This window comes from Triticum urartu, chromosome 1A (assembly GCF_056163025.1).
Source record: "Triticum urartu cultivar PI428250 chromosome 1A, HENAU_Tu73, whole genome shotgun sequence".
Lineage (NCBI taxonomy): Eukaryota > Viridiplantae > Streptophyta > Magnoliopsida > Poales > Poaceae > Triticum > Triticum urartu.
This window is the reverse complement of record NC_141873.1, coordinates 514033791-514058958: the sequence shown is the minus strand read 5'-3', so window position 1 is coordinate 514058958 and position 25168 is coordinate 514033791. Positions and strand designations below refer to the sequence as shown.

The 25168-nt window shown below is 50.9% G+C and overlaps 4 protein-coding genes across 5 annotated transcripts; 1 reads left to right on the top strand and 3 right to left on the bottom strand.

Annotated features, from left to right (window-relative positions):
• Nucleotides 1–217: 217 nt before the first annotated feature.
• Nucleotides 218–13555, bottom strand: LOC125523940 (tRNA (mnm(5)s(2)U34)-methyltransferase, chloroplastic-like). The gene is made up of 9 exons (XM_087539678.1): nucleotides 13400–13555; nucleotides 12501–12518; nucleotides 7418–7447; nucleotides 6197–6367; nucleotides 6056–6119; nucleotides 2899–3091; nucleotides 1676–1749; nucleotides 1419–1574; nucleotides 218–341 (listed from the first exon to the last, which is right to left on the bottom strand). The coding sequence occupies exons 1-9, from the start codon at nucleotides 13449–13451 to the stop codon at nucleotides 218–220; spliced, it is 882 nt and encodes a 293-aa protein (XP_087395804.1). The 5' UTR covers nucleotides 13452–13555.
• LOC147992100 (photosystem II reaction center W protein, chloroplastic-like) lies at nucleotides 10924–11850 on the bottom strand. Of its 2 annotated transcripts, XM_087539687.1 has the most exons (2): nucleotides 11745–11850; nucleotides 10924–11651 (listed from the first exon to the last, which is right to left on the bottom strand). In XM_087539687.1, the coding sequence occupies exons 1-2, from the start codon at nucleotides 11800–11802 to the stop codon at nucleotides 11254–11256; spliced, it is 456 nt and encodes a 151-aa protein (XP_087395813.1). In that variant the 5' UTR covers nucleotides 11803–11850; the 3' UTR covers nucleotides 10924–11253. The 2 variants fall into 2 exon arrangements, with proteins under 2 accessions (XP_087395813.1, XP_087395809.1); XM_087539683.1 differs by having other exon boundaries at nucleotides 10924–11845.
• A 451-nt stretch (nucleotides 13556–14006) lies between the features above and the next one.
• On the bottom strand, nucleotides 14007–16098 carry LOC147992099 (photosystem II reaction center W protein, chloroplastic-like). Its single transcript, XM_087539690.1, has 2 exons — nucleotides 15934–16098; nucleotides 14007–14489 (listed from the first exon to the last, which is right to left on the bottom strand). Exons 1-2 carry the CDS (start codon nucleotides 15992–15994, stop codon nucleotides 14011–14013), a joined length of 540 nt encoding a protein of 179 aa, XP_087395816.1. The 5' UTR covers nucleotides 15995–16098; the 3' UTR covers nucleotides 14007–14010.
• A 738-nt stretch (nucleotides 16099–16836) lies between these two features.
• On the top strand, nucleotides 16837–18924 carry LOC147992098 (uncharacterized). Its single transcript, XM_087538925.1, has one exon. It carries the CDS (start codon nucleotides 16837–16839, stop codon nucleotides 18922–18924), a length of 2088 nt encoding a protein of 695 aa, XP_087395051.1.
• Nucleotides 18925–25168: the final 6244 nt, after the last annotated feature.

The following is a 25168-nucleotide window of genomic DNA, read 5'->3' as shown; positions in this document are numbered from 1 at the left end:
AAAACGATATTTGGTGGAGTAAAATTCTTGTCAGCAATCACCAGAACATCGTAATCATCCGGTTACAGCTAACTCATTAACAATATGAATTTCTTTCTCTAACTCATTAACCATAATCAGAAATTCAGCATCACAGTATGCATTGCGGCATTTCATTCATCGACCCGAAATCCAGAATAGGGAGTCCCAAACTTGTGGAGCTTCAGTGGGACTGCAATCATTTCTTGTGCAGGAGAACTAGTACTGGAGCAACTGGCCTGTTAATCATTTCAAACTTGCAGCTCACCCATGTATCAGCAGGCAAGCTTGACGCAAATGATTCAACAATATCGAGTTCATCCCTACAGATAAGAAAGCGAAGAAGATAAATGGATTCAGTCTTAAATGATAGTTGATTGGAGTTTGATATTAAACAACAAGATTCTGATGTCAAGTTACAAGCAAGTCTATAATCAAATATTATTAATTGCCAAATACCTACACTACGAAAATTTCCTTCGTCATGATGAAGGATGGCCGATCCTCCTTCTTCTGGCTACATACTTGGCTTCATCAACTACTGCTTTTCCAAATATTTTCTCTCACTCCACTAAGCCTATTCGGGTATCCTCAATCATGTCTGACAGTATCTAATCAGAGGAATCGCCTAATCCATATGGCCTCCCTCGAATTGCAGTCTCTCTTGTCTTTGTTGCAGGACTTTAGTTTGAGCTTGGTAACGACGGACGCTTCCTCAAAAAAGGCGCCCTTCTCCATCAAGCATGCCTACAACCTCCTCATGCACGAGGAGGCCATAGATCCAAACGCCGCCTCAATCTGGCAAAGCAAGGTGCCAAACAAAGTTAAGGTGTTTGGCTGGCTACTATTCAGCAATCGCCTCAACACCAAGCTAAACCTATTCTTCATGACTCTCAAGCTCCTGCCTGAGATGCCAACTGCACACTTATTCCTCCACTGCCCTTTTGCCACATGGATTTGGCAACGCCTAGGTATCGATCTACACCAACAGGATATCAATACTACTTGGGAGGTGCAACCGCCTATACCTCTACCACCAACAGTATGGCATACCGCACTTCTCAACGCCATATGGAAGATTTGGGATGCAAAGAATGTGTGCATCTTCCGCGGCATTGATCAGCTCCACTACTGTCCGGAATTTGCTAAACAACTTTACTCTGTGGTCGCATCGGTTTACTAAGCCGGCTCACAAGGTAGCCACCGACTCTTCCAGGTTATATCTTTGTTCGTCTACTTCTGATGATGTAACTAACTGGCCTTGGCCATCTATTTCCCCGGCGATTCCTCAAAAAAAGAGTCTATAATAGATAGACACACTGGCAATCAGCAATCACTGAAAAAGCTAACAGCTAGCGATCACTTCGACACAATATTAGCAGTTGCCAACTGATATTTACCTTCCACCCAGATGCCCAGTGTAGACAAGGACACTTATGAGTCCCCCTGAGCCAACAATTCTGCTGGCAGCTTGTAGTGCCAGCTCAGTTGTCTCAGGTACTGTGATTATTTTTTTATCTCCTCCTGGAAGGTAGCCCAGATTGAATGCTACAAGCCTAAAAGTACATGTTCAAGATCATAGTTACTTGAACTGCCAATTTCAGGATAATGGAATCATATAATTAAAACCAATGAAGTAGTAAAAGAAATTCATCACCTGACAGTAGAATCTTTCGGAATAATATCCTCCATTCTACTGTGACATATGCAAAACAATTTGACTAGCTCCCTCTGCAACAAGAAAAGTCAGACAGCACATGACACAAAGTGAGGTACCCTGAAACTAATATGGGCCGTCAATTTCTCCCGATCCAATGGTGATCGTGATTTGGTACTCCACCACTAGTCAGACGGAGTACTAACTAAAAAAGTCACGGAGTACCTTGATCCAAGGGGCAAAACTGTAATCATAACAAACCTTTTTTGGATCTTTTTTCTCCCACCGGTAACCTCCGAGTATTCAGCATCTAAACAAGTCATTCGTTTTTACCAAACCCCATTTTATTCATGGCGGCCGGAGCTTGGATTGCCGGCCACCACCACGGCACCACCACCCTGGGGTTGGAGCGACTTGCATGCTGTCCCAAGGCAGCTTCTGCATGTCCGTAGTGGGCGAGGAGCCGGGGATGAACCTGAAAAAGATCGACGCCGTTCAGGTCCCCATGGCTGATCGTTTCCTGGGAGAAATTTAAGTTGGATGTATGAACGAATTAGTAGAAAAATGTCTCGCCTGCTATTTCATCACAGCCATACTCGTTCTACAAATTATTCTATCTAGTTCATCTACACATGAATTAACAACTTCAGTAGTATTCGGGAGCAATCAATTGAGGACGAATCTGCTGCCCCTGGTTTCATCTGTACTCCTAGTTTTCCTGATCCAGACGTCAGCACATGAGAAATCAATCTCAAGCAAGCGTCACGAAGACAAATCAATCAGCACGCCCAGGGCAACACGATATGCCATACGAGCCACGGAGTTGAGCGATCGGTGCTGGAGGGCAGAGCAGCGTGCGGCGGAGAAGTGTATCCGGCTGAAGGCGGCACCGCCACTCTTCCAGGATTTTCTTCTTCTGGTAGCTGAATGATCGGGACGGTAGCCACCAGAGGATGAAAAAAAACAAATTACCCTTGAAGAAATGACTAAACAGCCCTTGACCATGGACGGCCAGATATGCTTAGTACTCCGGTGTATGGTTTTGGAGTACCAGGGTACTGTAAAATAGCTCCACATGACAATGCAGAAGTGATATCGGTGATCTTATGTGAGTATTTCTACAACATAATAATCGTTCCCAAAGGAAACTAATAAGAGAAACCACATATGGTAATCCCCACTCAAACCAGCAACAATTTGTACCGTTTTCTGCAGTTGCATACCTCATGGCTGTCGACGGCCATTTTCAGAAAAGAGGAAGTGCTATCTATCGCGGACTCTTGGATGTCCAGTCCATAGACACGCCCTCGCCCGCTTTCATCAGCCACCATCTTGAGCAGAGCGAGCGTATCGTTGCCATTCCCGCAGGTGGCATCAACCACTGCATCTCCTTTCCCAACGATACTTCTCCACACCCTACTCAGACAAGAACGCTAGAATTAGTAACCTCAAGACCGCCCAAAAAATAGCTTAAAACACATCTTGCTTGAACGAATTCTGCAAAGGAATCCACATGATTTTTTAACTTCCAAGGGCTGTAAACTGGGACATACGTACATAGCACTAACACATCATTTGAGAATGCTGCCCTGCTAGAAGGTGATTCAGGCGTTTAAGGCTAACTCCACCGCGCGACCCTATCCTGTCCGCCCCCGTCCGTTTAGGGTAAAAGGGACAAACGAGACGGCCCAGCGCGCGGGCGCAAACGGACTTTTGTCCGCTTTGTGTCCGCTTTCGACCCATCCCCGGCCCAAAGTTGCGCGGGTTTTGGGGTGAAACGGACAGCGCGCGGACGGGCGGGACGCGCGCGCTTGTCCTCCCCTGGCCCGCCTGTCGGTGGGAGAAACCAACCCCCCCCCCCCCCCCACGCCCATTTGGCGCAATTTCCCCCAAACCCTCCCACGTCCCTCCCGCCACCCCCTCTCTCCCCCGTCCATGGCCGACGCCCCGCCGAGTTCCGGCGGCCTGGCCGTCGACCCGCCCGCAAAGGTGAACAAGAAGGCGCCAAGGAAGCCGCGGTCGGAGTGCACGCCGGAGGAGATCGCCAAGTTGGACGCGGAATCGGCGAAGAGGAGGGAACGAGAGCGGCCGTCAAGATCAATGCCGCTGCGGCCAAGTTCGCCGCCCAGCGCGAGGAGCTGGAGGCCGCGCGGCGCAAGGCCGCTGCCGACAAGAAGGAGGACCTCGTCAACAAAGCGCACGCCATCCTCATGCTTGGCATGGGCCGTCCGGCGGGGTTCCATGCAGCGGCCGTCGGCCCGGCGAGCACAGGCTCGTCGGTCGCCCGGCCTACGCATTGCCAGTCGCCGACGTCGCGCGCCGCGCCTATGTCGCCCGGCTTTCCTCCTCCCAAGCACGCCGGCCAGACCCGTTTCTCGGCGTCGCCGGACGTGGGCTTGTTCGCACCGTCCACACCACGCCTCGCGGCCGTCATCGACCTCAACGTCACGCCTGGGTCCAGCAGCGGTGGGCGGCCGTCCGTCGAGATGCAAAGAAAGCAGGCGCGTGCACCGTTCACGGGCACCATGCCGGCCCCCCGCGTGTTGTTTGACGGAATGCCATCCTCAACGCCGACGGTGGACGACCCCTTCTACAACCAGTACATGGAGGACGTGATCTTCCAGGGTGGGCATGGCCGTGCCTACGACCCTGAGGAGACCCAAAGTCAGGATGGCCGCGCCCAGTACGTGCCCGATGAGGAGGCCGACGACCGTGCTGACTACGACCATGGTGATTCGTGGCATGAAGACGACGACATCTATGTCGAAGGTGAAGATGAAGATGAAGCCAATGATGTTGATATTAATGGCGCTCCATTGTTCATAGACGAGCTCACCCAAAGAGCGGAAGCACAAAAGAAGCGGAAGAGCATTCGCACCGGTTCATATACACAAGATGAGGACAAGTTGATTTGTCAATGTTGGATGGAGATTAGCCAAGATCCAAGGACCGGCGTGCAACAAAAGGGCATTATTTTTTGGACGAGAGTCCACAAAACATTCCATGAAAGGAAGATGTTTGAGCCCTACCAAATTGCAAGCAACCGTGGCATCGGTTCGATTCAAAAAAGATGGTTGTTCATCCAACAAGAGAGCAACAAGTATTGTGCCACATTTGAGAGCGTTGAAGCACGACCCGTGAGTGGTCTCGGCATTGGGGACATGGTATGCTCTTCTCTTTCTAGCCCTTTCCTTGCTACGGCCATGATACTTCGGCCGTGTATATGTTTACATGTTCACTTGTTGTTGATCATGTGGTGTAGGCATTTCAATCTTTGGAGGCATTCAAGGCCCGGCACAATGACAAGCCATTCACTCTTACGCATTGTTGGACGCTCATCAACAATTGCCCTAAGTTCAAGGATCAATACCGTGAACTTCAAAGGAAGAGAGGCAAGAAAACGGCCAACTTCGCCGGAGGTGGGGATGGCGAGGCGTTGAAGAGGCCGAGGGGCAAGACCAACTCCAAGGTGGACGACATACGTGACGCCTCAACCATGGCCTTGCATGAGACTTTGCATGGCATGATGTCACATAAGGATGTGAGGGACTAGAAGAAGCGGCAAAGCAAGGACGAGCAAATGAAGCAATACCTAGACCTCCAAAGATGGAGGAGGCGGCCAAGAAGAGGAAGATAGACATGGAGGAGGCGGCCCGGCAAAGGCAGCTCGACATGGAAGAGGCCGCCCGGCAAAGGCAGCTCGACATCGAGGCCGGCAACGTCAAGGCCAGGCAGAGGCAGCTCGACATCGAGGCCACCAATGCCGCCACCAAAGCGAAGGAGGTGGCCCTTGCGATCATGAGCGTGGACTTGTCGAAGATGAGCGACAAGACGAGGGCCTGGTTCGAGGCCAAGCAGAAGGAGATGCTCGACGCCGAAGGCCTGAACTAGGTCGTCCGATCGGCGTGGCCGTTCTTTTTGGAGGCTGGCATGGGTGCCGCCCGCCCGCTGGGCCGCTGGCAGTGTGCCGGCAAAAAAACATTCACTTTGGAGGCCGGCTGTGTTGCCGGCCACTGGCTGTGTTGCCGGCGAGGACAGCTATTCATTTTGGAGGCTGGCTGTGTTGCCGGCGATGGTCGTGTAGGGCGCTGGCTTTGTTGCCTGCGTGATGAACTGAGGTCGTGAACTGGGGCTTGACATTTGAAACGTCCCTTTTTTTTAAATAGACGCGGACAGGATGGGGCAAAAGGATGCGTCGGCGCGGTGGGCGCACGGCCACCGCATCCCAGGACAGGCCCGGACACGACCCCAAATCCCTACCCAAAGGGACAAAAACAGGACAAAACGGATGTCCGTTTAGGGTCGCGCGGTGGAGTTGGCCTAATTTCAGCAATGGAGCGGAAGCAGGGTTAAGTTAGGCGGGGAGTAGCGAGTACCTACGCGTGGGCTACCTCGGTGGCCTTGCGCTTGCCGGCGACGAAGCCCGCCACCGCCTCCTCCACCCCTGCAAACCAATCCCGGTCACGACATCGCACGGCGGGCACGCGTCATTTAAGGGGAAAATAAATAGATAATACGAACCTGCGACGACGAGCGGGTTCGCGAGCCGCGCGACGGAGAGGGAGAGGTGCCGCCGCTTGGGCAGAGGGGACGGGCTGAATCTGGGGATTCGTCGGAGAGGGGATGGAGTTTGGGAGCGGCGGAGGAGTAGGGAGAAAGGAGGGCGCAGCAGTGACGGCGGAGGCATGGCTGCTACGCCGGCGGCGGCTGAACCCCGGTGTAGGGGGAGAAAAAAAGATAGACCAGGTTCAGATTTGCTCGATTCACACCTGATGATTCAGGTGGAGATGCGACGACCCAAGTTGTCGCTGAGCGTTTCATCATCAGATGGCCATTTTTTTATGGTGGGGCGAGAGAGGCTCGAACTCTCGAGTTCAGGATCGCAAGCTTAGAGCATCTCCAACAGCCGTGCAACGCGTCGCGTGCTAAAAGTTGCGATACAGCGCCGGGTTAGCCAGCTTTTGCGCGCAGCGATGCGCTGGCTCCAGCGGCCGCCGCAAATTAAAGCGCGCCCACGCCGCTTCAGCAGGCGCGCTATATTTCAGTTTTTTCTACTACATATTTGGTTTCGTAGATAGTTCTTCTACTACATATTTAGTTTCGTAGATAGTTCCGAGACGGAGCCGCATGCCGTCGCCCGACCGAATCTCGGCGGAGTAGGTGTCGGACGGAAGCACGCGGACGCCGCGGTAGCCCGTACCTCCCCGGCGCCGAGGCGGCATCGTGGCGCAGTGGTGGCGTGTCGGCGGCAGAGCGCGGCAGGGGGCGATGGAGAGACGGAGACAGCGGCAAAGGGAGATGGAGAGAGCGGCGGAGGCACTGCAATTTATAGGCACGCTGGATGCGGCACGCCAAATGTAGCGCGCGAGCGGCCGCCTTTTCCCGTGCGTGCAATCGTTTCCCGTGCGCGGTAGTTTCGCGCCACCGCTGGAGCGCGCGTAAACGTCTCACGCGCTATAAAGCCAATTTACCGCGCGCGCGCGTCTTTTGACGCGGCTGTTGGAGATGCTCTTAGCTATCGCTAGCCAATTGAGTCACCATCCCTTTGTGTTTTAGATGGGAAACAAACATCATTGTTAAATAAGAGCATTTTCAACCCGCGTTTCGGACCGTTGCCACGCCCATTCCTGACTACACGAATCCCTCTCCTGCTACCGTGCGGTTTTCCGCCCTAAAAGATCAGCGCTGCTCTAAAGCACTAGTGTCGCATTCGTGCTGGCTTAGAGTGGCACGACCTCTCACCGTGCGTCGCCGAGAGCGCCGCACTCACCGCTTCCCGGTGCATGCGGGTGCCCCGCATTCAAACGACAACCTGCTTGTCCGCCTGCCTACATTAAGCATGTGTGCGGTTGCCGAGGAACGGCGAGCCACCTGTCCGTATACCACCCATCATTAGTCAAGTCATCGCCATCCCCTTGCTATATAAACCGTAGGCCCGACCATAGCCGCTCCCTTCCTCCTCTCTACAGTCTGCACCACGCCTATCATGACCTCCTCGAGCTCCAAAGCCATCTGTGACGACCTCTCATCTAAGTAGAAAAAGGAGATTCCTGCCATTGCAGCCGGCTGGTAGATGGAGGCCAGCGCTGCAGATGTCCCAATGGAGGATGCAGCCGAGGACAAACGGGCGCTACCCTCCTCGCAGGTGCATATGCCAGCATCACCATGGGCGAGGCATGTACCCACTACACAGACATGGTGCAGGAGGAGCCGGAGACCGCGTTCCGGCAGGTGAGGTCGACCAGACCACATTTCAATCATGGAGCAAACATCAGTGTGAACAATATAAAGAGTATTTTCTGCATGGTGTTAAGAGAGTGTACAAAATGCAACCCTATGTTGTTCGCCGGCAAAACAATGTGCACAGGATTTCAAGGTTGTATCTTTCAACTCAGGGAGGTACTCGATGCGAGCAAGGGCATGCATGCCCTTCTCACTCATATGCTCAAGCCTCTTGTGCCACAAGTCAACTGCAGTGTCTTTCTCAGCAATGTTCAACACTTCATTGCATATCTTGGTTTTAGTCACAAAGAAAGCCTTTCATGTTTTCTCGAGGCACAATCAAAAAGCCAGCAGGTTCACTGTGGCTAGGCTCTACTTGCTTGTTGGGTTGGATTTGAATGGATGTAAGTGCATTCTACTCGATTTAACCCCCTCCCCCCACCCCCGTTAGTAAAAATCCTATGCAATCTCATTCAAACCGCTCAAATCCGTAGTGGATATGCTATGTTTGGTCCCAAATCAGAGCCTAGAAGTTGATTTGATGCCTAAATCGAGTTCATGAATGATATAATCGATGCGTAAATTGAATGCGACCATGGTAATCGATGCGTAAATCAATGCCATCAGGGATAGAGGGCTTACCGCCATTGACAAATGCCCGCCTGAGCAATGATGAAGCCGATGCTCGTTGTCTAGATCTTTGCTCCGCTGCTCCTTGTTCAAATCTTGCGCTCGCCGGCGCCAATGTGAGAGAGAAGAGCATGAAGAGTTTGCCGTGAGGGGATCTGTGGTGCCGCCTCGGGAAACAACCCGACGTCTCTCGCATGTTCCCGCATGTGCAGCCGCCTCCACTCACGTGTCTCGAGTTGTGTCGCCCGGGCCTGGCTCTGGAAAAATGATCGATTCGATCATTCCTCCAGATTCAGGCTGAGATATGTTTTAAGATTCGTGCGGGCCAAGAGGTTGTTGTAACTCAGGTAACCAAACGAACCAAAATTTGCATCCAAGCTACTTTTTTGTCATAGGTACCCGTTGGAAAAGTCACGCACTTTTCATTTTCATTTTTTGACGAAAGAAAGCATCGCCGTTTTCATTCATTAATAAGAGGAGAAAAGCGTACAAAAGGGTATGGTGAGTAAATCTGAACGACTGAACCAAATCGAAAAAAGAGTAAATAAGCGAACCACATTGAGTTAGAGGGGGGGCTCATCAAAAGAAAGAAAAGAGGTTTGGCACCACGACGTATAGGAACAGTTAACGCGGTTGGCAGGCAGGTTTGGCACGACAGGGGACCGACGGATGCAGAAAGATCAAAGAGAACGGCCAATTTAACTAGACGGAAAAGCACACATGCATGCTTTGCTCTCCATTTCCATGCACACGTAGGAACACAGGCTGCTATTTATCTCCCATTCCACTAGACAAGTTGCACCTCAGACCAAACAGACCTACACGAGTGTGGAAATGCATAGGCGCGTACGTAACACCGATCCATACCGGCCTTCCGTGCTAATATTGTGGACTGCAGTTTGGCTGCCTCACCGTATGTAGGCCGGCCGGTGCCTCATTTTCTGTACAACGCATGCCCGGAGCTTCAGATGTTACATGCATCTACAGCCTTGATCTGCAAACCCGGGCCCTCAAACACCCGCGGGCGCGACTGGGCACTTCTTAAATTCTGTCGTTCACATCCGTGTATCTTATATCTGGTCCCTCATATCCATACTAGCATGCAACATAGAAAAAAATAATATAGATCATCACACAAACATAGAATCGGACAGAGAAATGCACATTTTGATCACCAAAAGATCACCAGTGGATGTGCAAAAGATCATCAAAGTTCACATAATTCACACGAACAGCGGACAAGTTCAAACTAGATTACTAAAAACTTGAAACTGAAGACGGAGACAACGTAGATTCACCACTTCCTCGCCAGCCCTTTGCCCTTCCGGTCACCGGCGCAGCTGTAGGCGTCGACTGCTGGTGGCGAATCGTCCGAGTCGTCGGACAAGGAGCCATGGTGGTGGTCGTCGGCGGAGGTGTAGGAGAGGATGATGAGCCCTTACAGCCGCCAGATCCTCTTGTCCTGCTTACGCTTAAGCTTCGTGAGCCGAGCCACCTCCGCCGCCTCACGCTCAGATTGCTCAATGGCAATTCGGAGCGCCTTGGCGCTCTTCCGGCGGAGCCGCCGTGCGCCCGTCTTCGCTCGTAAGCGACCGGCGGTAGACCCATTCGAGGACCGTGCGTCCTCGTCGGGCTCCGCCTGCATCCCACGGCGGTGGCGCACGGACTGCTCCGCCTCCCTCCTCTTCCTTTTCCGCCGCCGCCCGCGGCGGGCGGCGCGCGCCTCTGATTCCGGCGTGCGCGTCCATGCCGGCGTGGCAGGCACAAGCACCCACTGCTGCCCGCATCGGGGAGCAGCAGTAGGCGGGGGCAGGGGACGGCGTAGGGGAGACACTGATTGTGGTAGGCCGCCTATCAGAGATGCGCACGGGTCGGGAGGGGTCAGCGCCGGCGTCTGAGCTGCGCCGACGGTGAAGCTGCGTCTGCGGCGAGGCTGCAGATCCGGAGCTTCCCCGGTCTCCACCTTGGACCGTTCCAAGGCGATGCGGAGGGCAAGCTCATAGTCCGGATCCAGCTCGGAGTCGGAGCGGCTGCCGGAGCTTGACATTGCGCCGGATTCGATCATAATTGGTACGAGGAGAGGAGAGGGTAGATTGAGAGAGGAGAGTGTGAGTGAGCTAGGGTTTCGGTGCGATGAGTTCGGATGGGTTTTTTTGTAGGACAACCCTGGGTCGGTGATGGGTCGGGCGTGCCCGAACAACCCCATGTCCGCCCTATATATAGGCTGGATACGAGGGGTGTCGTTCAGACATGGTGTTTGAGGCCCGTTTGACGTATCCGTCTGGGTCAAAAAATCATGACCCGTCAGTGACCGAACGGGCCGTCCGGACGTTTGAGGCCAGTTTGGGGCGCCCGGCTGTAGATACTCTTATAATCTCACATGAATTCAACGATGGTTCAAGCCAACACAGCACTAGAATTGTGCTGTTTAAACTTTGATGTCACACAAACAACCTAACATAGAAACAAGTGACAGGGCCATATAAATCATGGGCAGTACATTACTGCGCTGTGCTGAACGGGGCCAGTAATAATGATTTAACAAGCACAACATAAACTGATTATTAGTACAACCCGGGGCATGTGGCAACTAGAGGACAGATTAAGACAACTCAGCTTGCTTCATAGCGGCGACGAGATCGGACAGAGATCCAATGACAAGCCCATGGCATGCCACCGTAATCAGTAGCTTAGGATTCAATATTCGTCCATGCTTCATACGTATATCACTGGTAACCATGCAGGCGGAAGAAGAAGATGGCGGTGCGGTGTTCAGATCGTGATGCCGCCGGCGCTGAGTGGTCGTCGTCGTTGTCGTCTTTGAGGATGGAGGAGTAGTAGGTGTAGGACAAGGCGAGGCCGAAGGCAACCATCAGGATCCACCCCAGCAGGTCGTGGCTCAGCCCGGTGCCGTCGGTCGACACCCGCTCGTCCACCAGCGCCAGAACCAGCGCCGGGGCCAGCACCGGGGCCGCCGCCACCGCCATGGCTTTCGCCTCAGCGAGCAGCGGCGCGCCCTTGACCACGGCCATAGCCAGAGCCGAAGAAGCCTTATTCTTGAGGTCCTTGGAGCAGCTGCACCTCAGCCTGCTCGCGGTCTTGGCCACTCTCAGCCGAGGCAGCCCTGTGCGCAGCAGCGTCTCATTGTCAGTTAGTAGCAACTTAACATGTTGCACATGGCCGGCATTTTTGCGGGGATGACAAGCTTTTTGCTTACCTGGAGACCACGGCGGTCCGGCGGCGACGAAGACGGCCGTGGCGCTGATGGTTGCCATTGCTAATGCTTGTAGATGTGCAGCGCTCTCTGATCGTAAGAGAGCCAATTATTTGGATGTGTATCCAGGCAGAGGGCAGTCCAGTATATATATTGCATCATCATGGTTCATGGGTCACTAGCTACTTGCCACCTTGCATTGGAATTTGGACATTACAGATTCCTGTTGCAAATTCGCCGGAGATTGGTAGGCAACACGCACTGTCAAACGAGTCCGACCGCGACCAACCTGGCTCCCGGAATAAGCAACTGTGGACGTTGGGCGTCAGGTATAATCAGCACGGTTGGCAGGCAGGGTACACACAGCAAGAGCGCTATAGATTTGGCACGACAGGGACCAATGGACGACGAAAGACAGATAACGGAAATGGTACAAATAGTAGAATTGTTTGATATTTTAGTATTCACACCAGGAGCATTTGAGCTCGAGCTGAGAAAGGGACTTTCAGGGACTCACGGTATTTACTCGCAAGCTTATATGCTCCTGCAGGAACAGTAAATTCAAAAATATAAGTAAAAACTTAAGATTTTCAGTGTTGGGCCGGCTTGATTGGGGATTTAGTCCCGCCTCGCAGAGCGGTGAGGAGTGACGCGGCCGGCTTAAATAGCCGAGTCCTCCCAAAGCAGTTAGCTTCGGTCGTCAACATATCTTTTCTTAAGGTTGTAGACTGTCATTATGAATCTTCTTTATTCATAAACTGAGAAGATACATCATGACTGTCCATGTTCCTTACAAAGCAAGCATAGATGGCCCTGCTTTTATAAAAGTTTATTAATCATTTTCGACATCTTCATCTGAATCTGAAAGGGTACATTGATGACCAAATAATTCTTTTAAGTCCGGTGGCGCTGACCTTTAGTATCAAGGAGGGGAGGACAAATACAGGCGAATTGGCACGGGCCCTCCAGGTCAATCCGACGTGACGGAGGTGCCCAAACGCGTCTGGGCGTCCCCATATCCGCCTTAGATTTGGGCTGAATATGAGGAGTGACGGTCAGTTCCGGCTTTTGGGCCGGTTGTGGGGAGCCTGAATGGGTGGCGTTTTTGCGCCCGGACACTGACCAAACAGCCCATCCGGACATTTGAGGCGGGTATAGGGAGTCCGGTTGTGAATGCTCTTACATCTTATATTAGTGGATTCTTAAAGATGAAGAATAGAGTACCCAGCTCTATCCGAGTGGTTCATACTGGTGTAAGGACAAATGAAGGTACTCCCATTTCTTCAACACCCAAATTTACAGGCGTAGATCAAAAAGAGCAATCCTATTTTTTGTAACCCATCTACAAAAATCGTACGCACCAGTACAATCGAATGACGGTTATTGCCATGTCTAGCTCCAGGGTGGTTAATTACTATCCCTCTTTGAATACGTAAAAGTTTTTGTAAAAGTATACGCAGGAGAATAGCATTTCTGAATCCAAAATAAATCAGTGCCTGGGGCAGGACGAGCAGGTGGGAACTGATGACAGAGGTACAAAAAGGATAATTTAGACTTCCCCAGTCCACTTCAGGAGTGGAGCTACCAACGACCTTCAAAACAAAAAAACAAAAAACAAAAAAAGGAAGAGACCAAGGTTCTGATTTGCTCAATATCACCTGAAGATTCAGGTGTACATGCGGCGACCCAAGTTGCCACGGAGCGTTTCATCACAACGATGGTCTTTTTCGGGTGTGGGGTGATGGTGGCTCGAACTCTCGAGCTCAGCTATGAGACGTAGGAGCTTGCCAACTGCGCTCAGCTCACTTGTTGTCCAAGAAGCGAAACAAACGTCCTTGCTGATGACAGGGCTAGTATAATGATGTGATAACACATCTTAAACTAGTTATTACAACCCTTGCCCGTGACAACTCACAACTAGACGATAGATTAATACAGCTACTAGCGCTGAACTTGCTTCATGCATAGTGGCAAGGAGATCCGCGTTACAAAGTCACCCCCAGTACGACTGCAACTGGTACTCCCTCCGTAAAGAAATGTAAGAGCACTTATATTTCTTTACGGAGGGAGTACTAGTTACTACTCCCTCCGTTCCTAAATACTTGTCTTTCTAGGCATTTCAACAAGACTACATACGAAGTAAAATAAGTGAATCTGCACTCTTAAATATGTCTACGTACATCCGTATATAGTAGTCATTTAAAATGTTTAGAAAGACAAATATTTAGGAACGGAGGAAGTAGTATTTAACATTGTCATCATAGTACTACTATACCATAATTAGTATAGCTCGGTATTCAATATTCATCCATGCTTCATAGGTTGATGGTAAATCACGCAAAGCTTTCACGCATGAGGCCGGCAGGCAGAAGAAGAATATGACGGTATGATCACGCGTGATGCCACCGGCGCTGGACTGGTCGTCGTCATCTTCGTCATCGAGGATGGAGGTGTAGACGGTGTAGGACAAGGCGAGGCCCAAGGCAACCACCAGGATCCACCCAAGCAGGTCATTCTTCAACCCGGCACCTTCCGTTGGCATGATTTGCTCGTCGACCAGCGCCAGCACCAGCACCGGGGCCAGCACTGGGCCCGTCGCCACCATCATGGCGCTCGCCTCAGCGAGCAGGGGTGCGCCCTTGACTACCGCCAGAGCCAGAGCTGAAGACGCCTTTCTCATGAGGTCCTTGGAGTAGCTGCACCTGCACCTCAGCCTCGCGGCCTTGGCCACTCTCAGCCGAGGCAGCCCTGCATGCAGCGTCTCGTTGTTAGCTAGTATAGCACTTCATCCGTTTCAAAATAAAGGTCGCGGTTTTAATTTAAATTTGAAAAGAGCTAAAACCACGATATTTATTTTGAAACCGAGGGAGTGGAAACTTGACATGTTGCAATGATGTTGGAGTTGCCCGAAGAAGACACACACACACTTGGCTTTTTTTCTCTTGTTCACCTTGACTTTTCAAACCATGCAGAGCACTGCATGATGTGTTATTCTCTATTAAGAAAGAAAGGATCAAAAACAGCTGCTAATTACAAGTCCTTTGATAGAGGCACGTGTTGGAATTTTGCTAGTAGGCCTTTGACCCAAAGGCGAACTAAAATTCTGAAATTCTCTTGGCTCATTCATGCACACATGTGAGTGGAGTGAGTGGGGCTAAAGTTTAGTCCCACCCTAGAAGTTGAGAGAGAGTTGCACCTCTTTATAAGATGAGCTCTTCTACCACTTGTATGAGCATGAGAAGAGGAGACCTACACGCGCGCTCCTCCTCCTCTCTCGCCTCGTCGCGCCTCGTCGCACCGCGCCGCGGGTTGCGGGATTGAGCCGAGCCGAGGACAGAGCTATGCATGAAAATTAATGAGTCATTAATTAATAATTAACGGACACGTTAATTACCGAACCGTTTCCGATTCTTTTGGATCGTGACGACTCGGACGTGGGGTTTACTCCCACGACCTACCCGGCCCGCACTGTATAGTCAGGCAAACGTCTACCCTAGCCGCCGCCGCTTCGTATGGTTTCTCACCACTGTTCCAGATTATTGCGCCGCCAAGCAAGTCTTCTCCATCCCTCCTTCGGCGTGCACCGCGAGAAAGGACAGCAGGCCTCCGAACCCCGCCTCTCGTGATCCTGTATGGGAGAGGGGCGATCAGATTTTTGGGGAGCGCACTCGCGCGACTGCTGGCAGCGACGACTTCGCGAACGACGACTTCTTCCCCGACCTCGGCAACCTCGTCCTCGACGACATGGGCGACAACATCAACGCCGGCGGTGCTGCACCCGCTGCACCGTATGTGATTCTATCCTTCCTGTTCGAGATCGTGGTAGAATTCATGCTTCTAGTATGTGCCTTAGATGTGTTATGTTCATCTGCTATGCTAGTTCGTATGATTAGTTTAATCCCTGCCGCTGTGGTCATAATTTATCTTATGTTTATTCGGATTAAATCTCGTAGTAATTTGCTCGTATTTCCAACAACACGCACGTTCTCCTGCCTGATACTCTATTTGCTCTCCACTACCGATAGCAAGGTGGCGATCGAGTAACAACAACCTTTGACACGGCCGCGCGATTCAGCCGGCGCAACTTCATGCTGCTACCAACAACTAGATAACAAGCTAGCTAGGTTAAGTCTTAAGACATGACATGAGACGCGATCGACCGACATTTTCCATGGATGATGAGCTTGCTTACCTAGAGCCTGCGACGGTCGGGCGGCGACGACGAAGACGGTGGTGGCGCTGATCGCTGGCATTGCAGCTGGTAGACGATGCAGTGCTCTCTCCAGGCAGATGGAGACACTCCAGTATATATAGGCAGAGGATGCATGCAGAGGGGGTGGTACTACTGTAGTTGCCACGCACCGAGCTAACCTTGACATCACAGATTCCTGTTGGAAAATTCGCCGGGGTTTGGCGGGCACGGTTAAACGAGTCCGAACACTCTGATCGGTCGATCGGAGTCCGGATCACAACCGACTTGATTCCCGGAGGAAGCAACTGTGCAGAGGCAAGATATATGGATGAACGGAAATGGACATCTCTAACCAAGTTGGCCCGATCGAGGAGGTGTCAACACCGACCGATACCGGCCTTCCGTGCTCGACGGAAAAACTCGGGCAAGTTATATATGGCGAGTTGGCGACTACTCTCCAAGTTTTTGCCTTGCACACTACGGCAGTTTGGCCGCCTGTGTCACCTCTCTGGCGCAGATGAGTTTCTTTCTTATTTTTTTTACTCTTGGAGCTGGATTCAGGTGTCATCCATTTGACATCAGGGTGGTCCGACCGCCTCAAAATTTTTTTTTACAAGAAATATGACATGTGGATGTTCTAACATCAAAACAAAACGTTGATGGGCGAGATTCACGGAGCCGCTGTCGGGGCGACGGTGCGGCGATTCCCGATCGTGAGCGGGGAGAGAGCACCGACGGAGAGATCTGAAAGACTGGAGGGTAAGATCGGAGGGGAAATTGATGGAAGGGACGCGCTGACGGAAGGAGATCCGTTTGGGCTTGAGGAATGCATGGCTCCAGACGAGGAAGAGGATCGCCCGGATCGCCGAGGAAAGGAAGAAAACTAGTCGGAATCTGACGGAGATGGCAAGAAGAAACCCGGATCCATCCGGGGACACTGTAAGAAGGATCAGGAACAGATTACAAACAATGAAGGAGAAGCTAGCTCTAGGGCTCGGGGGGAAAGATATCAACCCTAGTCTGCCGGAGTCGCCGGGATCATGCGGGAAGGATCCTCCGGATAAGGAAGGTGGGATTGCAGAATCGGCGATGAAGGTAAGAGATCGCCCGGAGAGGCAGAGCCCTTCAATGGAGATAGGAGAAAGAAAGGAATCAGGTCAAAGTAACTTGGGTATAAAGGTCGATGATTGCAGAGGCACAATCACACACCCCATCCAGCCCAAACCACCTAGTGCTTCCCCTCTGCCAATGGCGAACCAGAACCAGAAGGACAAGGCCCCCATGGAAGGCGTGAACGGTTCCCTCCGCCCCTCTGGTGGGAGGAACCTAGCGGGAGTGCTGATCCGTGGCGAGTCCTCCCGCCAGGGTGAGAGGGCGAGCTTGAGGAGGCTTGGCGCCGGTGGCGACGTCGTTGCCCCAAGGTTCCCGGTCCACCTTGACCCTCGGGTTGATGATGTGGTGGAACTGGACCTGACCAAGGAACGTGCCGCCATGAGGACAAGGTGGATAGCTGTAGGGCTCTACTTCTCGCCCCTGCCCTACAGCAACGAAGGACTCTTCGGCGAGCTCAAGGGCAAGTGGGGTCTCCGGGGGCGACTCAACTACAAACCCCTCAAGAACAACCGCTTCCTCTTGGAGTTCGAGAGGGAGGGTGACCGGCGTTTCATCCTCAACAATGGCCCCTGGACTCACCAGGGGGACGCCTTCCTGATGGTGACCGTGGATGGTGGCGCGCGCCCGGGCGACGTGGAGGTTGCCCACATGCCTATTTGGGCTCGCATCCATGATGTGCCTCCGGTCATGCTGGATGAAGGGGTGGCATGGAAGCTGGGAGCCATGCTTGGGGAGGTCCTTGAAGTTGACACCAATAACAATGGTAAGATTTGGGGTGATTTCATCCAAGTTCGTATCAATCATGATGTAGATGAGCCATTGCGGTGTAGGATCAGGTCGCATGATAAGCCAAAAAATGAGCTGTTTTTCTTAGAGGTTAAGTATGAGAGAGTGCCACGTTTTTGTGGTTACTGTGGTTTCCTTGGGCATGGCCAACGCGATTGTAAGTTGCCGGAGGACCTCCAAGAGATGAGGTACACGGCAACGATGCGCGCCTCCCCTTATAAGAAGAGCAACAGTAGAGGGGGATATGTGGCCCCAGTAGCGTCTAGTGCTCGCCGGCTGCTTAGTTTCGGGAAAGAGGCTCATTGGGAGGGATCCTGGACCCAGGCCAAACAGGACCAGGAGATGGTCTCTGAAGAAATCCTGTCTAACCCGCTCGTGCAGGCAGCGATTGCAGCTGTTAGTGCCCTGAAGGTGTCTGATGGCGGTGGAAAAGGCAAGGATCAGGTTCCAGAAAGGGCTGCAAGCCAAAAAGAACCCAACAAGCAGGCCACAACTGTTGTTGTCGGCGACCATTTGGCTCTGAGTCTGAACCCACCTTATTTTGGGGCTGGGATGGATGGAGGCCAGGAGAGCGGTCAGACTGCTACTAAGGCAAAGGCTGCGATGATGGACAAACTTGACCCATCGTTGAGCCTTGACCTTGGACTGGCACCCACCCCGCCTGAACCTGCAATGGTGGCAGTCCATGTTGCGTCAGTTGCTGATATAGTAACGGAGGGCTCTGGAAATACTGTGGTGGATGTGGGTGACCCGGCGTTCCCTCCTAGTTTCGGCCCGGTTCCGCGCTTCACCCAGCAAGAGAAGGTTTGGACCGTTGAGGGTCTGTTTAACAAGAAGATGTTCAATAACAGCAGGGTCGGCAAGAAGAAGTCTGGGCAGGTGAACTCGGTTCTGGGCAAGAGGGGAGGCAGAGAGAAGGATGAAGCAGCGAATTCAGAGTTAGCAGAGACAGAGGGGGTGTCAGATAAGAATAAAAAGGTGTGTGCTGCAGGGCTGGTGGAAGAGGGCAGAGATGGCAACATGGAAGCGACCGGGCCAGGGGCTCCCAGTAAACTGGTGGGCGCCGAGGAGGGCACCCACCAGGAGCCATGACAATCTTGAGCTGGAACTGCCGAGGCCTCGGGCAACCTCGGACAGTTCAAGAACTCGTGTGCCTCGTTCACACGTATAAGCCCAAGCTCGTCTTCCTCACTGAAACTCGGCAAAATAATAAGTATGTCTCGAACCTAAAGTGGAGGCTTGGCCTTCGCCATTGTATCATGCAACCCGGCACCGGAAAAGGTGCTGGCATTACCCTATTCTATGATGATAGTGTGGAAATAAAAAAGATTGCCGCGGGGGCGAGATATATCAATGTGTTGATCAGGTTAAATGCTAATGGGCTGCAATGGAGGGGGACATTTGTATATGGTGAACCAAAAGCTCATGAACGACATCTCATGTGGACTTTACTAAGAAGAATCAAGGATACAAATAACCTCCCTTGGCTCATGATAGGAGACTTCAATGAAACAATGTGGCAATCTGAACACTTTTCTGCCTCAAAAAGATCAGAGAGATATATGGAGAACTTTCACAGAGCATTGGCGGACTGCAACCTTTATGACCTGGGATTTAAAGGCCCGGGATGGACCTATAACAATAAGCAGCAAGGAAACAACAACTTGCGAGCCCGCTTGGACAGAAGTGTTGCGTCTCCGGAGTGGTCAGATTATTTCAAAAATGCATCTGTGGAGCACATTTGCTCCTCGAGGTCGGACCATCTCCCCATTCTGCTGCGGTTTGGAAGCAGGAAAGAGTGGAGACGGATGGGACAGGAAAATAAGAGCATATTCAGATATGAACAGATGTGGGAGAGAGTTGAAACCTTGCAGCCGACCATTACTTCAGCATGGAACAGAAATGGGACGGCTGAGAACCTACAAATGTTGGGTAATAAAATTCAGAGCATGTAGAAGGAGCTAAGGGACTGGGCTCAGCGAGACTTTGGGTCAGTCTTGAGGAAAACAACAGATGTGCGAAGGAAACTGAACAGAATATGGAGCAGACCGCAGTCGGCTGAACTGGAGGAGGAAACAGTGAATCTGTCAAAAGAACTAGATGAATTGCTTCTCAGGGAGGAACTTATGTGGAGGCAGAGGTCGAGGGCCACGTACCTGCGCGAGGGAGATAGGAATACCAGGTGGTTCCACCGGAAGGCCACTTGGAGACAGAAGAAAAATACTATTTTGAAATTGAAAGATGACAAGAGCAACTGGGTTGAGGACGATCAGGGCTTACATGCATTAACAAATTCGTTTTTCAAGAACCTATACAAGAAGGAAGAGGGCATCGATCCAAAAGACATACTGGATCTGGTAGCTGAGCGAGTGAATGAGGATATGAATTCCATGTTAACGAAACCTTTCTCAGAGGGGGAAATAGGTGATGCACTTTTCCAAATTGGTCCGCTTAAAGCCCCCGGCCCGAACGGTTTTCCGGCACGCTTTTTCCAGAGAAACTAGGGAGATCTAAAAGAGGACGTCATAAGAGTTGTGCTGGATTTCTTTGAGAGAGGTGAACTACCAGAAGGAATGAACGACACGGTGGTAGTGCTCATTCTAAAGGAAAAGGCCCTCAAACGCTGAAGGACTTTGGACCTATCAGTCTGTGCAATGTCATCTACAAGGTGATCTCAAAGTGCCTAGTGAATCGCCTTCGCCCTATTCTTGATGACATCATCTCGGAAACACAGAGCGCATTCATTCCGGGAAGATTGATTACAGACAATGCTATCATTGCATTTGAGTGTTTCCATAAGATACAACACTGCCGAAAAGAGAGGGACAACTATTGTGCATACAAGCTGGACCTTGCAAAAGCTTATGATCAAGTGGACTGGTGCTTCCTCGAAGGAGTTCTCCGGAAGTTTGGTTTTTGCAACAAATGGACTACGTGGGTGATGCAGTGCGTCCAGTCAGTGAGATACTCAGTGAGATGTAATGGCACGCTATTGGAACCTATCTTACCGTCCCGTGGCCTACGTCAAGGAGATCCGCTAAGCCCCTACCTTTTCCTCTTTGTTGCGGATGGACTAGTGCACCTGTTAAAGGAGTTAGCAGAAAACAATCTAAACCCAATTAAAATTGCGAGAAATAGCCCGGGAATCTCGAATCTCTTGTTTGCAAACGACAGCTTGATCTTCTTCAAAGCGGTACCGGAGCAAGCTAGAACGATCAAGAAAGTGCTGGATACTTTTCAGAAATGCACAGGTCAGCTCCTTAGCCAAAGCAAGTGCTCCCTCCTCTTTAGTGAAGTTTGCCCTGTTGAAACAAGGGAGGATATAAAAACCATTTTGGGGGTAGTGTCAGACTCCTTTGAAAGCAAGTACTTGGGCTTGCCGGCCCCGGAAGGGAGAATGAAGGATGAGCAATTCCAGCCGATTATGGATAGATTTGGTAAAAGATGCAACGACTGGTCGGAGAAGTTCATGTCCTATGCGGCGAAAGAGACCCATGTCAAGTCAGTTGTTCAGGCCCTTCCGACCTTCACCATGAGTGTGTTCCTGCTATCTAAAGGCTTTTGTGATAAGTACGAGAAACTTATAAGGGACTTCTAGTGGGGGGATGATGAGGGACACCACAGGGTTCATTGGATGTCTTGGGACCGCATGATAAAGCCCAAGCGAGCGGGGGGGTTGGTTTCCGAGATATGCACTTATTTAACCAAGCGCTTCTCGCCAAACAGGGTTGGAGACTAATTCAAAACCTGGATAGCCTATGTGCAAGAGTGCTCAAATCCAAATACTACCCAAATGGAAATCTGTTGGACACAGTGTTTGCGAAAGACGCGTCCCTTGTTTGGAAAGCCATTGAGTTTGGCCTTGAACTCCTGAAAAAGGGTCTAATCTGGCGGGTGGGAGATGGCAAAAGCATACAAATCCAGCGGGACCAATGGATCCCGAGAAGAGAGGGCCTCATGTCGGCTGCTTTTATCAGAAGATCTCGGATAAGATGGGTCAATCAACTTATGATTCCTAATAGCAAGGAGTGGAATGAAGAGTTAATCAGGCAGATTTTTTCCCCTTCGATGCTGATGAAATATGCAAGATCAGCATCCCCTCATCGAACGTGGAAGATTGCATTGCTTGGCATTATGAGAAGAATGGTATTTTCTCGGTCAGGAGTGCATACAAGCTAGATGCAGCAAAGCTCAGCCAAGTGGAACAAAACCCCTCGAGTTCCAATAGAGAACCTAATGACCGCAGTATCTGGGATCTTATCTGGAAAGCGAAAGTTCCCAGGAAGGTACGCATTTTTGCTTGGAGGGTAGCCACTAACACTCTGGCCACAAAGAAAAATAAGTGGAAGAGAACCTTGGAAGTGGATGCTACTTGTAGTATTTGCGGAAATGGTATAGAAGATGAACACCATGCAGTTATTATGTGCACCAAGAGTAGGGGCCTGAGAGCGGCTATGAGGGATTATTGGCACCTCCCAGCAGAGAACAAATTGTGGTACACAGGGGATGATTGGCTGCAAGTTGTTTTGGATACTGAGAATGAGGAGGTGCGTGCAAAAACACTGCTTCTGCTATGGCGGTGCTGGCATCTGAGAGAGGACTGCTTAAGGAACAATGGCAAAGAGACCATCAGGAGCTCTGTGTTGTTTCTAAAACAGTACGAGGAAGAATTCAGAAATGCTTCTGAAGCTATTGACGGGGCGGAAGGAAAGAAGAAAGCACGGAGGAAGGAAGATGGTTGCAAACATACTGATGGCGATCCAGGAGGTAAGTGGAGGCCCCCTGTCGTGGTTTTGTCACGGCAGATGTCCTCGTGAAAGGACTTAGTCGTGGAGCCATCGCAACGGGTTAGCTTGAAGGGGTTAAAGCGGACACAGGGACGCAAGAGAGTTTATACTAGTTCGGCCCCTTCGATGAAGGTAAAAGCCTACGTCTAGTTGTGATGGAATTGATGGGGTTTCGATGACTAGGGAGCAAACAAGCTTCGCCTAAATCTCGAGTTGTTGTCTGTTGTCCTGAACCGCCGCCGGGTCGTCCCCTTATATACACGGGTGACGCCCGTTGGTTCACAGAGTCCCAATACCGGCTCATAGATGTGTCCGGTTTGGTCTCTACTTATTCCTAACTTACGATACAAGTTACATACCAACGCCGGTTTACGGCTACAGGCCTTGAACCGACTATGGGCCTTGAGCCCTCATCTGCCTTCTTGGGCTTTAACATAGTTAACTACTGACGAAGTTAACCTGGCCCAGATATGCCAGTTTACGCCCACTAGTGATATCCCCAACATTAGGCCCCAGATTGATTTGAACAGGTTCATGTCAATCCTTAGCAAAAATCTTCATCTTCAACATCTTCTTGTAGTTTGTTGAACCGCCGTGATGTCATCTTCTCCGGTCGTTGTAAACCGGCGTGACGTCACCTATTATAAAGAAACTTATCCATGATACCTTTTTTGTTTAATAGGTCTGCGACAATCGAGGCGACAGCTTCGTTTCCACCCACGGTCCCTTGATTTTCGCGCCTGACACATGTCCCTTGCCTTATAAATAGGACCGAAGGGTCATTTCTTTTTCCCCTTCGTGCCCTTCTGCTTCGTCTTCCCTGCATCGTCCAGCTTCGGAGCTCCGCTGCCGTCGACGACCTCTGCTCCAACCTTGGCCGCTGCATCACCCTGATTGTACCAGAGCATCGCGGCGACCTTCTGCTTCTTCCTCGGCTCCGGTGAGTTCTTCACCTTTTCCTCCGTAAACCTGCTCTAGGGTTTCCAAGTTCTTCGGTGTTCATCGTCTGCTTCGTACTCATATGATAGATCTTAGATGAACCTGTGAACCTTTGCTCTGTGTAGCGGTAGTTTTTAGCATCCGCCTTCACTTACATGCCTCAAAACCATAGATCTATCTGTATCTCTGCCCATTGATTCGGTACTGTTCTTTTTTGAACCTTGAATATTTTCCTTCTTTTCTGAACTTGCTTCAGATCCGTCGCTATAGAGAAATCTTGTGAAATCTGTTTCTGTACACTTACCCATCCGCAATCTCAACTGTTTCAATGCTTAGATCCGGCGGTTTAACTTGGTGTAGAAAAAATTAACAAACCGGTATATACCATTAGTCCCCTTGTTGAACCGCCAGATGCTGTTGCTTCATAAAACTCCGGTTTAGATAGAGCTGTCTCCGGTTTAACATTGTACATACCAGTGTACTTTAATCAATGCATTCTTGAACCAGAATCACCTATCTTGTAGATTTCATTATGGCCAAGCAAGTATATGAGTGCAACTGGGTTCCTTCTCGCGTCACAGAGACTCAACTGAACAATTTAGTCCTGATCGGTGCTTTAGGCAGCAAAAACACCATCCATTGGAGGGTCCCTGGCAAAGAATGCCCTCCCACACCTCAAGAAGGAGAGGTTGTCGTTTTCGTAGATCACTTAGCCCGGGGCTTTAAACCGCCCGGTTCTAAATTTTACCGGGATGTTTTGGCCGATTTTCAACTCCGCCCACAAGACACTGGCCCTAACTCTGTTACAAACATGTGTCACTTTCAAGTGCTCTGTGAGGTGTTCTTTCAAGAGGAGCCCACGGTTGAATTGTTCAGAGACTGCTTCCATCTAAACTGCCGCACTGAGTTTACTGATGGTTCCAATACGGAATTGGGTGGTGTGGCGATTCAGAAAAGGAAAGAGGTTACATACCCTCATGCCAAACTGCACAGCCATCCCAAAGAGTGGAATCAAACATGGTTCTATTGCAAAGACACCTCCCCTGCTGGTGAAAATCCTTTGCCTGGCTTTCGTCCGGAGCGGCTTAGCAATACACACCCCTTTCCGCAAAGGTTGACTGCCAAGGAGAGAAGCAAATACGCCCCTCAACTGTCCAAGCTCAGAGCCTTCATGGCCAATGGTTTAACAGGGGTTGATCTTGCTCGCTGTTGGATATCGTGGAGCATACTGCCCCTTAGTCAGCGCTCCGGTTTGATGTGCGAGTATACTGGCAGTGTTGATGATCCACTGCGACATGCTAACATCCAGCTCACCGATCAAGAAATCACAGAGGCTGTGAATAAAATGCTGAATGAACCGGAACACGTCTGTGCTCGAACCGGCCTGCTTCCCTTCTGTGCCACCAACAAACCGCCAGCTGTAAGAGCTTGATTTTTCTTTTTACTGAACCTGTTATTGATATATCTGGTCATTGTTTAATATCAATGTCTGTTTAAACAGGGCGATGATCTGTTTTGGAGCAAGAAACTTTCACAGGAGAAGCCAGAAAAAACAGACAAACCGGAACGACCAACCCGACCAAAGACTAAAGTCCTGAAACGGCCTGCTC

Coding starts and splice junctions, on each gene's coding strand:
- LOC147992098 (XM_087538925.1), top strand. CDS start 16,837: ATGGCAAGAAGAAACCCGGATCCATCCGGGGACACTGTAAGAAGGATC.
- LOC147992100 (XM_087539683.1), bottom strand. CDS start 11,802: ATGGCAACCATCAGCGCCACGGCCGTCTTCGTCGCCGCCGGACCGCCG.
- LOC147992099 (XM_087539690.1), bottom strand. CDS start 15,994: ATGCCAGCGATCAGCGCCACCACCGTCTTCGTCGTCGCCGCCCGACCG. Junction 14,490..15,933: donor CCGACCGTCGCAGGCTCTAG/GTAAGCAAGCTC, acceptor CGCTGCATGCAG/GGCTGCCTCGGCTGAGAGTG.
- LOC125523940 (XM_087539678.1), bottom strand. CDS start 13,451: ATGAAACGCTCCGTGGCAACTTGGGTCGCCGCATGTACACCTGAATCT. Junction 6,368..7,417: donor GGCGCTCTCGGCGACGCACG/GTGAGAGGTCGT, acceptor CCGCCGGCGTAG/CAGCCATGCCTCCGCCGTCA. Junction 342..1,418: donor ACTGGGCATCTGGGTGGAAG/GTAAATATCAGT, acceptor TCTTATCTGTAG/GGATGAACTCGATATTGTTG.